At 37.8% G+C, this 21,182-nt stretch overlaps 3 protein-coding genes across 4 annotated transcripts in view; all 3 read left to right on the top strand.

Moving 5' to 3' along the window:
* Nucleotides 1–2: 2 nt before the first annotated feature.
* LOC311277660 (odorant receptor 131-2-like) lies at nt 3–959 on the top strand (the record flags this gene model as incomplete). Its single annotated transcript, XM_084388029.1, has 1 exon — nt 3–959. One exon carries the CDS (start codon nt 3–5, stop codon nt 957–959), a length of 957 nt encoding a protein of 318 aa, XP_084244155.1.
* Nucleotides 960–2,986: 2,027 nt separating this feature from the next.
* On the top strand, nt 2,987–8,701 carry diablob (diablo, IAP-binding mitochondrial protein b). The gene is made up of 6 exons (XM_084387545.1): nt 2,987–3,353; nt 3,685–3,817; nt 4,732–4,857; nt 4,953–5,063; nt 5,233–5,329; nt 7,999–8,701. The coding sequence occupies exons 1-6, from the start codon at nt 3,313–3,315 to the stop codon at nt 8,193–8,195; spliced, it is 705 nt and encodes a 234-aa protein (XP_084243671.1). The 5' UTR covers nt 2,987–3,312; the 3' UTR covers nt 8,196–8,701.
* A 5,558-nt stretch (nt 8,702–14,259) lies between these two features.
* nectin3b (nectin cell adhesion molecule 3b) overlaps nt 14,260–21,182 on the top strand; it is a 56,467-nt gene continuing 49,544 nt past the window's right edge. For both annotated transcript variants that reach the window (XM_084387365.1, XM_084387364.1), the window contains exon 1: nt 14,260–14,410. In XM_084387365.1, the coding sequence (XP_084243491.1) occupies nt 14,317–14,410 (94 nt within the window). In that variant the 5' untranslated portion in view covers nt 14,260–14,316. The remainder of the gene's footprint in view (nt 14,411–21,182) is intronic.

Here is a 21,182-nt window from a genome sequence, read left to right on the forward strand (position 1 = left end):
AAATGTCTAATTTTAATGAATCTAAATCTAACCTCACTCAGACTCTGTTGGTTTTGAATCAAGATGCACCAATGAAGGCGGTTTTGGTTGTGACCCCATGTGTCATTTTCCTCTATGTCAATGGAGTCATGATTTTCACTTTGGGGAAAAAGACTGTTTTTCAGGAGACATCCCGCTATATTCTCTTTGGTCACATGCTTTGGGTCGATACACTGAATCTCATTATGAGTGTAGTGTTGTTTATGTGTGCTATGAGTAGGATTTTAATTATGAAAAATGTCTGTCTTGTTCTTCTCATGGCTGCAACAGCTCTCTATCATGTCTCTAACTTAAATCTGGCTTTGATGTCACTGGAGAGGTATGTGGCCATCTGCATCCCTCTCAGACATGCAGAAATCACAAATTTGGAAAGAACTCACATAGCTTTCGGAGTTGTTTGGATGATGGGTTTGATTCAGTCCCTGTCTGAGTTGATTATTTTCTATTCCATTGATTCCACAAACACAGCAATGAATTTGTTCTGCTCAAGAACTACTCTTTTCAGACTGCAGATATATAAGAAACTCGATATAGCTTTCACATGTATGTTTTTTGTGTTAGTATGTTCTGTTATTATCTTTACTTATGCCTCTATAGCTGCTGTGGCTAAAACAGCCTCCTGTGATAAAATGTCTGCCAAAAAAGCCAACAAGACTGTTCTGTTGCATCTAATACAGCTGGGTCTTGGGGCATCATCCATTTTAGTTGGAGTTATCCAAGAAGCTATTTATGTTTATACTGACCCTGTGACTGTACTACATGTAATGTATTTTTGCTTTTTAATGTTTATAATTTTCCCTAAATGTCTAAGTCCTCTTATATATGGCATGAGAGACCAGGCCTTTAGCTCTTTATTTAAATACTACTTCACTTTCGGTAAAGGTAAAGTTAAACCACTTATAATAAAGCTAAACGTTTAGTAGCAATGGTTAAAAAATTTGCACTTAATATGGTACCATATTTAAATATATTGGATATGTTCCTGGATATTGAGATAATAATATGAGATAAAAATGTTTTGTAATTTGTTGTAACGATGTACGTTGAATCAGACTCAAATCGGATTAAATATGCAAGCATTTAGACATGGTAAACCTTTTTGACAATCTGTCTATTATTTTCCCATAGTAAAGTGTGCCCGTAGATATGGCAAAAATGTTTTGTAATTGCTATTTTTTTGTAAAGGACTATGTTTTTACACTCTTTCTGGCTATGTGCTGAAGATTATCACAGTTGTCATTTAGATTATAGTCATTTTGTACTGTTTTGGACAAAATTAACATCTAAATTAACTGTGAGATAGCCTGTTCATTCACTGATTCACTTGTAAAGTAAAAAAAAAAAAAAAAACGCGAGGAACAAACCTCTGTTTATGTGGAATGAAATGCTTCTCTTTCTGTCTTTTTGTTATTTGCCATTTTTAAATCACTGACAGATTGTTTTGCCGGAGATATTATTTAATGTTTGACACCCATGATGAGAATAACATATTCACATGTTAGCAGTCCTAAAATGACCCTTAAGAAATCATGTTTGTCAAATATCACATTAACAAAATTACATGGACAAAAGAAGCCACGGTAGGAATATTTAATGTGACCATTAAAGGGAAAGCAAAAGATTTAAACAAGACTCCTAGCAGTGTCCAACCACGTTGCAACTGAACATACATTTTATTGCATAAATGTGATGTATTTTGCATTTATGCATTAGAAGTAAAACATTACTTATAGCTGCATCCTAATTCAGAAGTCTCATCCTTCACAAGCTTGCATTCAAAGGCAGAGTGTCATCGCGGTGCAACAAAGGCTGTCCCATTTCGAAGGCTCCTTCGTATAAGGCCTACAAATGCGCCCATCTTTCCCTGGGCTGAGTGGATCCTTCGCAACCTAGCCTATTTAAAGATTAATTGTTCGATGGTGACTACTGGATTTAAAAAAAATTATACTTCAAATTAAAACATTTATTTTTAATCTGTTTGTTGTATCAACCTTACATTTGTGGCCTATTTTTTCATTAACAGTACATTCATTAGAATATAATAATAAATTAAAATAAACAATGCAGAGCTTTGAAGAGGATACCATAATTAGCACTTAAGCACTGTAAAAGGTTTGAACAGTTTATTAATGTTACTTTTTTTTTTTTTTTTATGTGAATAACATTGCCAAAAATGCTAGGTAAGATCTAGTATTGCAAAATAAATCATGATGACATTTAAAAGATTGCACCACATTCAAACAGCATCATTATAATTTCCCTTCTGTGAGTTTTTAGAAAAGGAAGTGCGTCTTTCGTGACTTGAAAGCTCTTGAGTATCACCCCCACTGGAACTTCCCTGCACTTTAAAGTTAGTGATCGCATTAATTATTTACATTGACTTTTCAGACTGACAAATATGTTTTTCTTTATACGATTGTTTGGGAATAGGTGTTTCCATAAAGAATAAGAGAGACAACTAAAGGTTCACTAAAAGTCTTTAGGGCCTGAATTCCTCACAAATACAAACACTTTTCTTAATGAGAGGTTAGTCTTACAGGACTCTTGAGTCTTCAGCACTCATGATCAATAGAATGATATTATATATTATGATATAAAATCACTTGAAATTCTGTCTCCCTTTGGTCTTTATTTTGTTAGATACATTAGGCCTGTTAGGCCTACCTAATTATCTGAAGCCTAAATCATAAAACTGTATGTAGAAGCTATTTTAAAGAGAAAAGAGAAAAAAGATCAACAACATTTTGTCATGTCAGTGTTATTCAGGTCATATGAGAGGGCTGATAAGGTTACAATGATCAAACTAGAAAACACGTAGGCCTAGCCTACCTGTAAAACAGGATATATTCTGTAGGCCTATCTAAATGTCATGGCATTTTGTTTAACTATGGTGAAATAAGTATGCACGCAGACCTGGACTGGTTGTGGCGGTTATGACTGCCAAAGAGATAGAGAAAATGAAACTAAATGGGCTAAAGTAGACATAGCATAGATCACTATCAGATATTGGTTATTGGTTAATGTTTATGTAGAAATGGTAAAACATTAGGTTTAACAATTGACAAATCATTTAATAAGGAGGCTAGCAGAAAATGTGTGTATAAAGAGCGTCATTCGCTACGGATTCGGTCATCTTTAAACGTGTATAAAGTGCGTCATTCGTTAAGGTTTCGGACAGTCATCTTAAATATCCACAAGGCTTGCCTTGAACCACAGGGTGTAATTCTCTGCAGCACCGACAGAGGGAGATCGTCATCCTTCATCTCAACAAGTATGGCGGCGTACAGAAGGAAATTGTTCGCTGTCGGACTGAGGTTGTATATTGTTTTTAGCTGTCTTATTCTTCGAGATTGTTTAATTTCATGAAACGTAGTCTTAGTGTATTTGTGATTTCTGTACAATCATCAATAATGGAACAGCAGTTGCCGTTACATAAACGTATGTTGTGTAAATTCGATCAGATATGTTTTGGCTGGTGTAATACATTGCTGCCCATATTTCTTATTTTAACTTTCTAAGACCTATTATTTAATAGCTTACTTTCCGTTTTATTTTAGCCTGACGTGTTCAAACTGTCGTGTATATAAAGTGTTGTCCTCGAATTCATTGTTCCTGACCTGAACTTTGCCATTATGTTTTGTGTAGCTGTGCAGCTTCCTTGATGAACAGAAGCTCCTGTCAGAGCAGCCGCAGACTGGCTCTTCTGCCCACACTCATCAGGAAGAACTGGAAGACGCTGAGTGTCACTGGTGCTCTGTGTGCTGTTCCCTTCATCCAGGTCTGCACCATCACAATGTGACTGGAACATTCACTGTAGCTGCTAATATTTAATAAACAAGTACGGAGTTCAAAAGATGTCGTAATTTCTGATAATTCACTATCGTTTCACTCAGATATATGTCACAATAAGGAAGAAAAAACTATTGCAACTTAATTTTATGCCAGCTTTTGAAACTGTTGACATTTCAGGTTTGACATCTTTTAAAGGCCCCCTGAAATCAAATTGTGAGTATTTTTTAGCTTTTAGTATGAATATGTTAGCCAGCCTTAAGGTTATGAATAAGCTGGTGTGTTCCAAAACAATGACAAAATTCGCATTTAGGAGATACAAGCATACTAAACTTACAATCTCTCACTTTTGCTAAAATGGATCACAGATTTTTAAGACATCACCACAGACTTCAGCTTCTCATCACATCTTCTGTCCAATCAAATGCTCTCTAGAATCTAAAGCGTGAAAAGGGGGAGGAGCCACTCAATATATCCCGCAGCCTTAGCTTCATACAAAGCTGAGCGTTCCAAGGTTCCAGTGGGCCTTTAATATGGAAATTCAATCTGAATTTTATTTAATGTTGAAAATATTAGAGCAAATGTAAAGCTGGCTTGATATTGCATCTGAATAAAACAGAATGAAACATCTACAAAAACCAACTTTAGTCGAGCACATCTGCACAGGTCATCAATTTATTAATAGTGGCCTAGCAAGGTGAAGGCTCATGAATATTAATTAGATGGCATGTATAAATGGCTAGGAAGATGACCTAGTAATGTCAACACATCTAATTAATATTTATAAGCTCAGTCTTCACCATATAATGACATTACAGTCTGCCATTAAAACTTCTTTAGTGTTATTTTTTACTAAATTGGTATTTAAAAAACCTCTCACTCTGTTCTCTTTGTCTTGTTTAGAAACCAGAAGGTCTGTCTCATGAAGATCTGGTACGGAGAGCATCATCTCTGGTCACAGACAGTGCGAATACTTTCCTCTCACAAACTACTTTAGCGCTGCTCGACACCCTCACAGGTTATGTTAAGGTAATCACAACTATTAGGACAGTGGATTGATGCTTTTGTTTTCATGATTACATTTTTTCGGCAAAAACAACATCCAACATACTTGTCTTGTTTAGGCTATAAACAATCTTGTGACTTTACACAAACGCTATGTGGCTTCCATCAGCAAACTTACTCCTGCGGAGGAGAATGCTATCTGGCAGGTCATCCTTCGCCAACGTCAGAAGGTAATGACTTGGAAAAACACAGAGTTAATGTTCACAAGCTTTCATATTAGATTTATCCTTACAGTAATAAATTGTAGTTGTGTTTTTCTGACATTATGGTATAAATAAATTGTTAATATACCTTTTTTTTTAATGAAATTGATTGCAAAGTTTTTATTTATTTAATTAGGTAATTGACTGGAGAAAGGATTACAAACGATTTGAATCCTGCTGGATGACTGCCATCAATCTCTCAGAGCTGGCAGCAGAGACAGCCTTCAATGCAGGTAGTGTTTAAAGGGTTAGTTCACCCCAAAATGAAAATTCTGTCATGATTTGCTCACCCTCATGTCGTTCCAAATCCGTAAGACTTTCCTTCATCTTCGGAACACAAATGAAGATATTTTTAAAGGGGTCATATAATGCCATTTTTGTACAAGTTATTATGATTGTTTAGGGTCTAAATGAAAAGTTTGTAATACACTTTAATTAAAAATTCTCATTAGTATTGTAAGAAAACACTAATTTTACCTGGTCAAAAACAGCTCTGTTTTCAGCACGCCATTTAAGTGCATGTGTCTTTAAATGATAATAAGCTTTGCCCACCCCGCCCCTCTGTTCTGTGCTTACACCGTTTGTAATAACACAATAACCATAACGCGTTGTTCATTATAAACTTGGCATTGTGAATTATATTGAGAACGTTGAACATAGAAAACATGCCGTAATGTACCCTGAGTGTAAACCTAGCCGTTTTCATCGTGAAGCGTTCAAGCGATTTGCAAAGATTACTATAAAGGTTAATAAAACGTTACACTCACGTCACTTCTTCTTCTGGAGGTGCAGCAGGGACACGAATAGTTGGTACCGATCCTTTTTTCAGGAGCAGCTTCTTAGCAAAACCAGCTTTATACTGACCCTCGTTTATAAAGCAGTCTGGTGTGAAATGATTCGCGCAAACATGAAAGCACTGACGTTGATCGTGAGGAATATTTGAAAACAAACTCAGCCACTGCGTCTTCAGCGGTTCGGATTTAGGAACATCAAAATGACTGCTGTGTTCCTTATTGCACCCAAGAACAGAACACCACAATCGCTTAGACGCCATTCTGCTCCAGCGTATCAACAATGCGGACTATGATGACAGCTCGCTCACGAGCGAAGGGCGGGTCTGTGTTGAAACGCTGCTGTCAATTAACAATCGTGGGAGGGGTGTCCGACCTGTAAGACATTTGATCATCTTTGGAACACAAATGAAGATCTTTTTTTGCAGAAGCACGTTTTGCAGAAAGATAGTAAAGACATCATTAAAGACATTATAGACATCCATGTGACTCCAGTAGTTTAACCTCAATTTTAAAGTGACACGAGTGCTTTGTTTGCGCAAAAAAAACTAAATATTTACAAAATATACACGGTGTGTTCACGCAACAACGTCTGCCCTCGCACATCGTGGTGCTCTCGTGGACGCTTGTTGGAGATTAATATTTTGTAAATAAAGTGGTAAATTATTATTTTTTTTTTTCACAAAGGCTCGATTTGAGACAGGGGAAAACATATAAGGAGATTTAAAAAAAGACCACTGGATGGATTTTTATCATTTTATGATGGTTGTGTACAGGCACTGCCAACACACATTTCAGTACAATCAACTTGTAAAAGTGCATGTACCATTATATGACCCCTTTAATGAAATCTGAGAGCTTTCTGTCCCTCCATTGACAGTCTATGCATCTACCACTTTGACATTTGAGCGTCCACGAGAGCACCACGATGTGCGAGGGCAGAAGTTGTTGCGTGAACACACCATATTTTGTAAATATTTAGTTTTTTTGCGCAAACAAAGCACTCGTGTCACTTTAAAATTGAGGTTAAACTACTGGAGTCACATGGATTACTTTAATGATGTCTTTACTATCTTTCTGCAAAACGCGCAGACAAAAAGCTCTCAGATTTCATCAAAAAGATCTTCATTTGTGTTCCAAAGATGATCAAATGTCTTACTGGTATGGAATGACATGAGGGTGAGTAATTAATGACAGAATTTTTCATTTTTGGGTGAACTGACCCTTTAAGGCTATTTAGTTAACACTGCTTTACACAACCTTTTTTTGTTAACAATTCTTTATGAACATCAGGATGTTTGGGTAATATTTAAATGAATAAAAAATAAAACTATTATATAATATGTTGTTATAATATATATTTTAATTTTTATATTATATATATATATATATACACACACATTAATTTATACCAACAAAATACATTTAAATCAAGTAAAAAACAGCTCTTTAAGGTACCAATTGCAGGTTACCACATTTTAGTGTTAGGCTGTACTTATTTGATTAAAAACTAAAAAATAAAGTAATATTATGTAATAATATTACAATTATAAATTTAAATATAAATACAATTACAAACGACAAATAAATATTTACTATTTTTATATATTTTATAATATCCTTTTAATACCCTTTTTACCTTCACTTGTGCATTTTACATTGACTTTTTAAAAATACGGATTTCAAAACCGGAAGCACAGAAGAAAACTCGTCCGGAGTTTTACATCAATCAATCAATGACACGTTCGGTGACAGTGAGCTGCATTACACGCAGGACGTAATTTTGGTCATGGCTTGTCTTGAAAAACGATGATCGTTTGATGGCCGTTGTAAGAGAAGTCACACTGCCAAATCTTCTGACACGGCTGTTGGTGAACATGTCAAACTAATGATCAGAGACTTCAGATTTTCTCCTAGGTTTAGAGGAATCTTTTAGGATTTGCAAAATGTGTCTTAGACGGCCAAAGCGTGACCAAAATCGTACTGTGTAAACCCAGCTTTAGTGTAGAGACTCATTGACATTTGGCACCTACTGCCACTTGGTGGTCATTTGTTGGATTGCGCTTTTAGCCACATGTTGTAATAGCCTAACCCTTGTTTGTCCTTTCCAGGGGCTGACCAAGCTTCTGTGACAGCACAGAGCAGTCTGCAGGTCGCACAGTCCCAGGTGGAACATTTTCGGCAGCTGATGCTGGAGGCTGAGAGAGAACTCAAAGACTCTAAAGCTGAGAACAGTGAAAGGCTTCAAAACCTCAGCCCCGGAATGGAGGATGAGGACATCCCAGATGCATATCTACGAGAGGACTAGTCAAATCAAGACCTTTAGCACAGCTTTAAAGTATCTTGAACACTCTGATACAAAGACGTCTACCATTATTGAAGCACAGAATTGTATTTGTACTTGATTAATACTCCCATCTGCAAGTTATTTATTTGTGTTTAAGTGGCTCAGGATAAATGCTGTGTAGTGTGTTACAACTCTGTGATGCAGCCAAGATACTTTATATAAATGAGTATAAGTATTAAATACAAACTGAGGGTAAGAAATGGGACTTAATAGATAAAGATTTACTTTCCAGGTCAGGTGCTTCACATTTGTTGGTAATTGATAAGTGCAATTACAGTTTAATTGAATGGATTTAAATTTAAACTAGTTTTAGATTTAAAAACTGCTGTTCAATAAATGTGATTAAAAAATCTCTCTTTTTACTGCATGCATAATATGTGTGATCTGCAATTACAGACATTTTCTATCCTTGTGGTTTCTTAATAATTCTTAAAATAAACACTGGCAATTATTTGTTTTGATGTGAATTTCTGTCTGTATGTTTCTTATTAACATATCAACATTCTTTTCTTTTTCACCATTCAACTTTTTTAACCATCTATTAAAATGTAATGTGTAAAGTTGTTTGTCCCGTTCATTTTCTCTTGCCATTCTCAACAAAAACAGTAATGAATCTATCATCTGTTTTTCACAGTCCAGCATCCAAACACTCGTATTTATCTCCACCTGTTGTTTCCAGTGTGACGGGCTCATTACCAGCACATCCATCATGTCAGTAGAGAGTTTTCTCTTTTCACTTATCACTTTTTTAGTCAGCTCTCCAGAGCCGAGGTCATATGTCATTCCTTCGTCCTTTCAGATCTTAATCCAAACAGATTTATTGATTGTTTGATTCATGGCACATAATTTCATAATGCTGCAACAATAAACAAAAAAAATCTATTTAAGGAAAGGCTATTTAATATTATTGGACACTATTATTGTAATATTACAAATATAACAATTGTTTATTACTTTTTTTCTTCTTTGAATTGAATTGTTTTTTGTTTTTTTGGTATGTCTGGTTTTTTGAGAAGGGAGTATCTTCCCGAGAGTAACGGCCAGAAGGAGGCAATATAGGACAATAAACAGTTGACATGGTTTTCTCATCTTTATGGATGTAACACTTGTCTGTGGCTTGTAGTGGTGTTAACCTCATATATGTTCCAGTCTTGATTGATTGATTGATAAAAAATATTGAAGAACTTTGGGAAACAAAATAATAAAATAATAAAATAATTTTTATTTTAAGTCAATTCCTTCTGCTATTCATTTATGAACTTTATCATTTTTTTATGTGATTTGTGAAGACCTCTCTTCTGACCTAAATTTGCAAAATCATTAAAGAATATTCAAAATTGGAGGAAATGTACAAGATTTGTAGATATGATTATTGGATTACAAACATGCTGAAAGGCCAAAAGCGAAAGTTCATAAATAGTTTTTCAAATACAGATCAAATGTGACCACCTCAATTATGAAGTATTTTTTTGTAAAAGCAAATTATAATTTTTAAACAAACAAACAAATGAACTGAAAATGAGCATTTATTATGTTTGTTTAGCTATTCTGGACAATGTGGCAAAGCCATGGAATCAGCATCAAAAACAATGTGGTATTTATAGTGTATTCTTTACCAAACATTGGTCAAAGTGACATGAAGACAATAGAAGAGTCAAAAACACTGTTCCTTCCAAGTCGTCAATCCAAAGACTCTGACATCTTCATGGGAAACAACTTGCTAAATGGACAAAGTAAACTCGGCCACGGTTTATATAACTTGGTTTGGGTTTATCCTATCGATGTCTGCCCTCTGCGACCATTGTAATGGAAATGCATCTATGACTACATGGATTTGGACACTGGATCCCACTTCAGGACTTCACTAACATGCCAGTGTTGACTGAAGACTGAAGTAATTTGGGGTTTGCTGGAATAATCAAAGGAAAACCCATAGTCGGTCCAGACAGCAAACATGTAGTTTTTGATCTTGCACTCTGTATTTATAAAAGTAAAAGACTTGTTTATTGAATCCAAAATAAAAGAATGAGAATAAAAAGAATACTTCACATTGAGTGATGAGGTTGCACACAAAAATGAGACTGAGAGCATGAATGAAAACAAATGCATAAACAGCTCCTCGGTCCTCCCAGCCGGCATTAGACACCCTTCATACCCTGCAACTCTTCTATGCATAAGTGCTGGTTACTGCCATGCTATATGATGAAATTAGGCGCATGATTTATTTTCCGAGCGGGGCTGTTCTACGTTACTTGTCTAGGAAATGTTTAAAACTGCAGCTTATGAAATACTGTAGTGTATTTACTTGAATAAACTATTGAGTGTTCTGCAATGAGGGAGTTAAGTCAGGACGTGTTGGCACAAAGGAGAGTGCACCAAGCCTCCTCTTTTAAGGGTCCTTGAGGACTCATGCAACATTCCGGAGCAGGCAACACCCTCAATGTGCTTCCCGCTTTTTGAAAGCACAAGGGTGAAAAATATATTTTTCAGGGTGTAAAATATACTAAACATTAAAGTGTTTAGAAAAATCTTTCAGGCACGTAATACTTGATAAATGGCAATGCACTTTACAGAGTTTGAAAAGACAGGTTTGAGCAATTACATCTCAAGTGTTTAAAAGTATGTCCATTTGTTCTGATTCCAGGACAACCTCTGGAGCAAGATGAGGACTAGATTATCACTTGAGTTCAGGATACATTACCATTTGAATGTTGCCATGGCATCACATCATTAAAGACACTAAACCTCTTTGAGGGAAGCTTTCCCAGAAACAAGTTTAAAGGCTTTTGTTGCTATCTAACGAAAATGTCTGTAAATTAGATACTTTTGTATTTCTTAATTAGGCTATTTTTTCCATGACACTGATGTTTTTTTTTTTTCACTTACATTTTATTTATAGAAAGGTCAAGTCAAAGGTCATGAGAAGTGTTGCAAATACCAATATCTCTAAATGAGATCAAATGATTCCTAATCTTGTGATACTCTGCTATAGCCAGCTTATAATTGTAAGTCATAAAACATAAACATACAGATAACTCTAAAAAAAAGTAGTTTAGTTAATAATGTAGTTTAATAAGTTATGAATATACATTCATTCATTTTTTTTTACTTTTTTTTCTAAATAAGGCTATAATCATATAATCATATATATATAATCACATATGATAAATCTACAAAACAAGACTTTAACTAGACCAAAGAAAAAAAATAATCTCTATATAGTCAGAACCTGCCTTTGCTCATCCTACATTTTCACATTAATACAGAGACAAACATCCAGACAGAGAGAAAAAAAAAAGTACTTTATCGATCCCCTGTCACACATTAGAAAGAACAGTGGGATATACATCAGAATTAAGTTATTCATCATCATAAAGTTGTCAGTCACCTGGTAAGTAAGTTCTTCTTGAATATTTTAATCACTTGGAGTACCTCATAAATAGTCCCTCTCTCACTGCCAGGTGAGACTGTGTGCCCAGTTTTCCTTCAATGTTTTTCCACCTTTTCCAAATTAACAAATGGTGAAAGAATGAGTTAGAAGGAAAATTTGCTTTTCGAATAATTCTAGTCCAAACAGTAAGGTGAAACACTGGCACACATTACAGCAGATGAAGAAAACATTCAATAAAGATGTTAATAAATTTCCTTAACAGAACATTATTTTCCAATAGGCATCCCTCACATTAAAAACCTAAACTCACCTGCGTCTAACAAGTAGGAGAGAGGATTTATTGCCTGGTTCATGGATTGTTTCAGAAAAAACTGTGTCAACAAACAACAAAAAGGGATGTAGGGTTTAGCTGTAGGAACGATGATGATGGGCCAGATTCTTTGTAAACCAAACCTTCTGGGTGCAGATGGACAAAAACAGTCTCTTGGTTTTCCTGCTGCAAAAAAAAAAAAAACAGATCCTCAAGGAACGAGGCTCACTGCTTCGTTCAGAGAGGTTGTGGGAGAGTCTGGGGATCTCTGTCTTTGATGTACTGTTTTCATGGAGGATATATCAGTAACAGAGTGAGCTGACTTTGTTGATGGTGCATTGCGACTCCTGGGAAATCGTTTAGACAACTCTATAAATGGGAAATCTACTGTAAAGGCACTCTCTTTTATTATTATTTTTTTCCGTGATCAACCTCTTTTTGAGTTATATTCTTGCATGCTGTGATCAACAATGCCCTAGAGGAAAAAAAAATAATCTCTGTCCAATAAATCAAAGTAACAGTAGGGGGGAAAGGAGTGGCATAACTTCACTTCTTTCTTTGTTTTCCAGCTACCATCCAAATAAATGGTTGAGCAAAAGCTTACCCTGGTTGGACTGAGACAAGACAGAAAGTCGACAAATTGCTGATCTGGCATAAATGGGGTGGAGCTATTAGCCACCCAGTTCATTTGTTGTTTGGAAGGATTAGCTTGTTCATTTATATATGTCTCAATTAGACTCAGACCAAGAGGTAGCGATGGGGTGAGGGGTTTTCTTGTGGCTTTGAGGCAAGAAAAACACAGATTGGAGATGAAAACTGGGGGGACGGGGGGTCTGAGTGGATTAGCAGGGGGTATGGGGATTAAGCCTGAAGCTAACTGAAAATTAGCGCCTATTTGTGGGACTGAACCAACAAGTGGGAAAATATCTGATGACGATCCTAACCGAAGTATTAAATATAAATATTAGGTATTAAATAGAAACCCAATTTGTCTTTTAATGTTCTTTTAAATTACTTTAATTACAATTAAATTAGTCCAAATTCCTTTCGATTTGTAGGCTATAACAGAAAAGTGAAAAGACACTTTACAAATTTGATGGAGCACGGCCAGTTGGTGGCGCTATAACAAAAATACACTTTAAAATGGCTCTATAGCTGCATCCAAAATCTTCCCTACTATATAGTAGGTGAAAAAGAGTAGGTTATGTGACAAAAGATGTATTTCCGAAATCACAGTACTGGGCAAAAGGATGACCTACTTCCAGTGAGATTCTGAAATGCATACGATGGACACTTTACTATCCCATGAGGCCTCGGGAGAGCATTTGTGAACGGCGGTGAAGCGACGCAACTGATGCTGTAGGTCACGTGATAAGAGCAACATGGCGAATGTTTACAGTCATACACACATTCATACTGTGTTGAACATACTTTTTTAGCGGTTGTGAAGTAATTACTTATTCAAAATGTTCCTATAGTCGAGTAGCCTATGCGATTTCAGATGCCATTGTGATAATTGTAAGGCCTATGACTAGTTTGATTTTTTCATATGCATTGTATCATATGTCTATTTGACACAGGCTGAATTCGGAATAGCATAGCATACTAGAATACTCATGTAACGTTAGAGTAGCCTATAGTAGGCTAGTACATCATTCTGAATTCAGGTAAAGGCTTTTGGCAATATATGAGAAATTTAATTCACCAAGAAATCAAAATTGATCCCATTTTCTCTGTGTAGCCTACATCACTAGTATTGTGGTAAACAATTCAGTCCTGTAAATTAATCCACAAGGTCACCAGAGAGAAGTATGTTGTTTCACCGCCGAACAATCAATCGAGTTTCGAAAAATTACGAGGTCAAGCTAAAGTTAAACAAAGAAACACATGGCTACATTGTTCACTCACAATAAGATTAATTCAATGTATTTACAAAAGAGGGTGAAATTTCATTACATTTCATGCATTGCCAAGTCTATCAACGTGTTTGAATGCATTTTTCATTCCGATTAGACAGAAAGTCGCGCTATAACAGTGAAAACGTGAAAATGCATGCATGCTTTGCTACACTGCAAATATAATAAATGTGCAAGAATTTGTGTTAACAAATCTCGGTAAACAAAACAGTTACTGTTTTAGAATATGAACAATCTACTAAAACTACTATACTTTCAGCTATATTTGACCATCCACTTTAGTCAACATCTTGTTTTGCAAATACTGGTTTGCATGGACTGCGCTTCAGGTGAGACACACACCCCCATAACGGAGAGGCAGAGTGGTACGGTCCAGACTCAGCCTTTTCCCTATGGAGTTGTTGCTGAGGAGCTTTCAGACTGAGTTTCGGGGAGAACGGGAGAAGCGAGAGCGCGGGCGGCGATATGGCGCTGACAATGACTGCCCATTATCTCAGGAATAACCCGATTCATCCGGGACTGAATTTTAGAGTCCTGCTCATGCTGTCATTTGTGTCAGGTAGGTTTGTTCATGCCTTATTTGCTTGTGTCGTGAGAGCGCATGCCCTTGGCAAAGTTTGGGGGAATCCAGCGGTCCGTGGAAAGTATTGAGCGCGTGAACATGATGCCGTCCAGGCTCGCGGACAGTCCTTCAAAACGTCACTATGCAACGGCGTTTGTGCCACGAAAAGTTTCTAAAACTTCCCTGTAGCCAAGTACATTTCGGATGCCTTTAAAATATTTCATCTGGAACCCAATCTTTCCGTCGTAATTATCCAAGACCGTTATTTTTCCCTCAAACTACGCTGACTCTGTGAACGCAGGAATCTCGCACGAGGACTGAGATTCAGCTGCCATGGAAACATCCGAGTAGAAACTGAGAAACAAACATTCGCTGTGTTTTTATATATAAATAAACATTTCTTTCTAGCCTCAAATCTTTAAAGAATAGTCGACTACTCGAAGTAACCCCCTGACATTTATGTTGGCAGTGGAATGCTAGTTATTGTTTGCCAGCTGGTAATCCGTGCCAAATGTTGTGCCTCTTTGTTTGTTTGTTTGTTTTAGCGTGCATTGTGGCCGTAGCAGAAAAATAGAGCTCGCTGTGATTTGCTTCGTTTGTTGACTGAAAATTAAACTGTATAATGGACTGAGCCATTCGTTTGCGACCCAAATCACACTAGCAATTCCCAGTTTCTAGTAACTTGATCAGAAGTATTTTATGTAATCCAAAGTGACATTTCCATTGTTTGGCGCTTATTTGGTTTTGCACTTTGTTGGTTAATGACTGTAGGAAAGGCCTATCTGCTGGAAAATCCCATTTAAGCACGGTAATGTTAACGTTACCTGGTTTCTAGCTGGTCTAAGATGGTCATACCTGGCAATGTTAAGAGAGATTTTCCAACAGGCACAATGCTCGTTGACAGTTAAACTTATTCTGTCTCTGTCCGGGTGCTATGAACCCACCTGTCGCGACCGCAGTTGCCTTCTTTTAGCAACGGGCTTCAGCTGTGTTGTATCATTTTGCAGCTGTAGGGGACACATGCAGGCAGAGGTCAGACCACAACTCGTGCACTGTTGGGCGGTATCCATAGTGACCGGTTTGTCTGCAAGAGACAGCGTCCTCGCGACCGATCGATCACTCACTCAGCCAGCTGATTCAATCGTTTTCCTGCCTTGTATTCCCACGCCGCGCCGTGTTTGTCGGGACTTGGGAAGAATTGCCGTTTTTGTCTGTGGCATGTATTTAAATGTTAGTCACCATGATATCAAAACATTTTTAATGGAATATTTCAGTATTTATTATAAATTCTTTATCCGCACACATAATTTAATTCATGTTTCCTCCTAATTTTGCAACATCTCTTTGTGATGACGTGTTTACTGGCGCGAGGGCGGGACAACCTGTCGCAACTCACATCACATCACATCTCAGCAATAGCAAACAAACAAAATCAAATCCCGCCCTACATTATCTTGGATGTACGTCACAATAGGAAAGAAAAGATGACTGCAACTTCGTTTCATGCCTACTTTAAAGTAAATATTTGGACTGAGGTGAGGTGGGATTTTTTTAAAGCTTTACTTGTCTACTTTTATGTACTGACTTAGTTTGGATTTAGCATTTTTATTGGTCTAAGAGCAAAGGTCGTCACTTGACTTCTCCTTAGTGTTTTGTGATTTCTAAACATTTTAAATAGCCTGTTTATTGTAAGGATACAAATGTCAGGCCAGACATCCTGCTGACGCCAAGACCCTGTGTCCAGCAGGGTCGGCCACTGCGTCTCGTGTCCTCAGGTTTGTCCAGACATGGTGTGGTTCAGCTGCACTGCAGTGAGTGATGGCGGCAGGGGAACGAGGAGGAAAGAATAACAGTTAAAATACCACACAGGAGCTGGGGATTAGCCCTGGCATTCCACTCTGTATATCCCCCGCTCCATCCCTCCCCCCCTCGCTCCCGTTCTTTCTCTACCTCTCTCTCGAACTCCTCTTCACTCCTTCTTATTCATGTCATCTTAATTGCTTTTCTTTCTCTGTCTCTGTCACCGTGTTCCATTTTTATCCCTGAATCAAATTGGCTGGTTAATAACTTAAATTTTCTCTCAGGCCCTTTTCTTTGTTAAAGGCAGATTTTCTCCACGTGTCTTGATATTTCAGCCAGGGGATATCAGTATCTAGACTTTTTGTATAGATATCATGGTACTTTCTATGAATATGATACGCTTTGGTGTCCATTACTGAACATGACGTACAAATTCTATGTTTTTGTAGAGGACTATTCAATTTCCTAAAGTATTATCCAACATAAGACCAACAAGTTTGAAAAGTTTCAAATGCATCAAATGTCAGTAATAACAAAATGTTTGTGTCCCATATCAGGGGTCTTGACCTTCCCCAACATATTCAACTGTTAAAAGCATGTAGCAGTGTTACCCCTAATTTCCACCAACTGCGGAACGGCTGCGGATCCGCTCCGGAACGGCGGCGGAGTCAATAGGTTTCCATTAAAGTCAATGTGTGTATTTTCACTGACTGCGGAACGGCTGCGTTCCGACTCCGGCGATCCGGAGCAGATACGCAGAGCTTCTATTTTTGCCGGATGCCGGAGAGCTCCGCAGCAATTCAGCACTTATATCGCACAATCATACGTGAATTTGCGAGATCTCGTGGGTCCTCGTGACTTCAGCTGTTAGTCATGGCCGCAGCCGTTCCACAACAAATCCGGACCTGGTGTGTATTGAAGGACGGCGGAGCACGGAGCCGACACGCAGTGGAGCCGATCCACAGCCGTTCCGCAGTTGGTGGAAATCCGGGGTGACAATTTAAAATAAAAAGTGAAAGTTACATGTGAAGACCAAGTATGGTAACCCACACTCAGAATTTGTCTTCTGTAAAACACACATTAGGAGTAGTGAGCAGTGAACACAAACACACACTGCAAACCGTGGACACACACCCGGAGCTATGGGCAGCCATTCTTTCTGTGGTGCGTGGGGAGCGATTGGGGGTTAGGTGCCTTTGCTCAAGGGCACCTCAGTCATTTCCTGCTGGTATTGAGACTCAAACCTGCAACCTTCTGGTTACCAGTCTGACTCTAACCATTAGCCCACAACTGCCCGCAGTTTATAATTTTGATGTGTTAAATTTATATTTAATTAATTGTAGTGAAAACATTAACCTTTGCAACCTCAGGAGGTTTCAGGAATAAGTTGTGTTAAACTGGAAGTAGCGACAGATCTTTTCTTCCATATTGTGATGTACAGCTGAGTGAAACGGGGACTTATTTTAATGAATCAATTGTTGATTATATGGAGGCAGGTGTAGAAAAGGGGTGTGGTTTATGTGGATGAGATGATTGGAGAAGTCTGGCATACATCACTAGAGAGAATTCTGGCATTCCACAGAAATACAGAGTTATCGTGGTCTGATTAAAAATTACATTGTAACTGTAAATTTCCTTTTTTTCTTTCTTTTTTTTTTTTGAAAAGTACCATAAATTCTGCATGAACACTGCTTTGACTGTGATAATGTTATTGTATCACACTAATGTATCATTGCATCACACCACTTGCTAGACCTGAACAACTATAGATACTGGAAATAATTTTTTCTATTTTATCCCACTGTGTCAGCCAAATCCGTTTAGGGTGCTGGTGCAGTTTCCACCACAGAAAATCAGCACTGTCCTCGGTCCTAAATTCATATTGGTCCTGGACCAGGAACCACTAACATCAGAGGTTAATAGTAATTGCAGTAATATATGAGTAAATTATATAAATATTTTTTAATTTTTTCACTCTTCTCTTGACTCTCTTCAATATGATCGATAAAAGCACTAAAAGGTGATGTGGAAATTGAAGCATTAGTGGTATTAAACACAATCCTTTCAACACTCTCAATCTCTGTGTATTTCTCTAGAGCTTAAATCACTGCTACCCGGCCCCCTGAGTGCTCACTCTTATCGGCCCTGTTTACATCTGGTATTAAGATGCGCTTTGGTCGATTGGATCACAAGCAGACGAGGGACACGGATACCCGTTTACACCTGGTGTTTTAATCCGTCTCCTCAGTCACTTTTAACCACTTCTGTCCTGATTTCTTCGAGGGGAGGGTCTATAGGCGGGTAAATGTATGTAGCCTATGTTTTTTTTTAGAACTTTTGATCTAATGGACAAATAAGCTCACGCAATTAACATATTAACACGACCGGAGACGAAGGAAAAACACACGGAGAGCAGCAACTTTCGTTTCTGCTCTGATAACCACAAGACGACGCCGAACGCTGTGAGTGTGTGTTACAAATCAGGAATGGTTAGAGAACATTGTGCGTGGTACGTTTTTCGTCTTCAAACCAAACTTGGGTCTCCAGCCAACAAAGTTTAAATCCTGTCTGGCTAGCGCACTTCCCATAATGTTTGCACATTAAGTCAGTAGGCGGAGAGTAGGTGGTCTTTTGTTGCTGTTTGAACGCATTTGACCACTATTTTTGCCGGATGCCGGAGAGCTCCGCAGCAATTCAACACTTAGGCCTATATCGCGCAATCATACTTGAATTCGCGAGATCTCGTGGGTCCTCGTGACTTCAGCTGTCAAATGTCGTTCCGCAACAAATCCGGACCTGGTGTGTATTGAAGGAGCCGACACACAGCGGAGCCAATCCGCAGCCGTTCCGCAGTTGGTGGAAATCCGGGGTAACCCTTGAACTTGAAGCACAGCATAATTATGGCAATTGACACCTCTCGCGTTTCAAACACACAGGACTGGGCAACCGCGTTCGTCATTATGTTGTGCTTCAAGTTCAAGGGTTACTCTTTTGGCATAAATCGATGTGTACGGCCGTCTGCCGGAAGTTTTAGTTGTATTCATCTGAAAGAAGAATGTCATATACTCCTAGGATGACTTCAGGGTGAGTAAATCATGGGCCATCAAGACAGAATTGATAAGGCTGGCAGTGCATCTGCAAGAAAGATACATCTGGAGCATGATATTATTGATCTTGTAATGCTTTTGACATGGAATATGTGAGGTAAAACACAGTGTCCGTCCACAAGACCATTACAGTATCAATGCATTGTACATGTTGAGAAGTCTTAGCCAGGTTCTTTATTCATTGTTTATTCATGAATAACCTATGAGAAACATGCATGTTTTGTGGTATAGTTGGAGTAGAGATTTCCACACTTTGTTACTCCGGGTCACACTGCTTTGGAGCAGGGTTGAATAATGAATGACCTCTTTATTTAGACCCTTTCATCTGTGCTTTTGAGAGCCTGTTGGTTCAGATGCATACGGTGGAGAGTAAGCTCACCTTCTGTACCGGTTGTGATTCTAATGTTGCCCTTTACACTCACCCAGAGCTTAATGACCAGATTATTTTAACATTTGGGGTCAGTGAGATTTATTTTATTTTATTGTATATCTTTTTTTCAGCCTGAGCACATTAAATTGATCAAAAGTAACAGTAAAGACGTTTATTTCAAACAATTTAGATTTCAAATACTGTACATGCTGAATTTTTTTTAATAATTTCCACAAAAATGTTAAGCAGCACAACAAGTTTTCAACATTGATAATAAGAACTGTTTCTTGAGCAGCAAATCAGCATATGAGAATGATCTCTGAAGCATCATGTGACACTCAAGACTGGAGATCAAATATTTTTCCAGACTTTTGCAGAAAATCTTACCGACATCAAACTTATGAAGAGATTTGTTTACCGGTTTAGGTAGATTCACAGTCAATTTGATTCCAGCCTGTATTTAGAAAGCATAATGAATGATTTTCTAATATTAAATTTGCTAAATGTTAAAAAAAATTATTTAAACATTCAATGAACAACTTAACGTTCACTTTTCACAGCCCTAATTTTTTTTAAATAATTTTCTTTATTCATTCAGTTTTTCCATTGGTATCTACTACAGTCAGAGGAAAATCAGTTTGTGATATTGTTCGAATATTGTTTTTACTTGTGCATAGCAGGTACTCAACCGCATATTGCGTCCCTCTACAAAAAGTTTTCTCTTATTGTCCCCTCCAGAATAAGACATTAGAGCATAAGTTTCATTTTTGTTTCCTGTATAAACTATAATATTGTAAACCGGCAATGAACATGGTCTTCTTCAGTCTGGCTGACTCTTTATATAACTTGTGATGTTTTGGGCTGTTGGTGAGCTGCACCGTCAGAGAACAGAGCACTGCCAGCGATTTGTCCTAAACTGAGTTACGAAAATGTGCTTTTTGCAGAAGATCAAAAATCGGCAGGTTTTTCTGAAATTAAGGACCACAGGGAGATTTAATAGCCAACACAGATCGATTTAAAATTTTGTGACATTTAAAGAGAGGGTCGATGAGATGTCAGTGTTGTAGAGAACTGGGATTCATTCATCTGTCCCTCTGTTGCAAAAGAGGATTAAGCCCAAGCAATAATGAAGAGGCCAGCTTAGGATGCTATCTGTGTGTGTGTGTGTGTGTGTGTGTGTGTGTGTGTGTGTGTGTGTGTTGTGATGGTGCTGTTGTTAACATGAGAGAGAAACAAACAGACAGTCAGTGATCTCTGTGTGCAGTTCTCCCCAGTATTAATCTCTGAGATGACCAGCCCAGCTTTTTGCCGGAGCATAAAGGGCAGCCGAGTTCCAGTGACCTCCTCATCAAGCAGCTGTCTCACTGTGGGTGGGGAGACAAGCCGTGTGTCTTCTACGAGCCTGTGGTTAACACTGACATTTTCACCCCTTATGTAGTTTCTAACTTAACTCTATGCTTTGATTACTTTCTGCAGCTGTCACTGGAGGATG

This window comes from Rutilus rutilus, assembly GCF_951802725.1.
Source record: "Rutilus rutilus genome assembly, chromosome: 18".
Classification (NCBI taxonomy): domain Eukaryota; kingdom Metazoa; phylum Chordata; class Actinopteri; order Cypriniformes; family Leuciscidae; genus Rutilus; species Rutilus rutilus.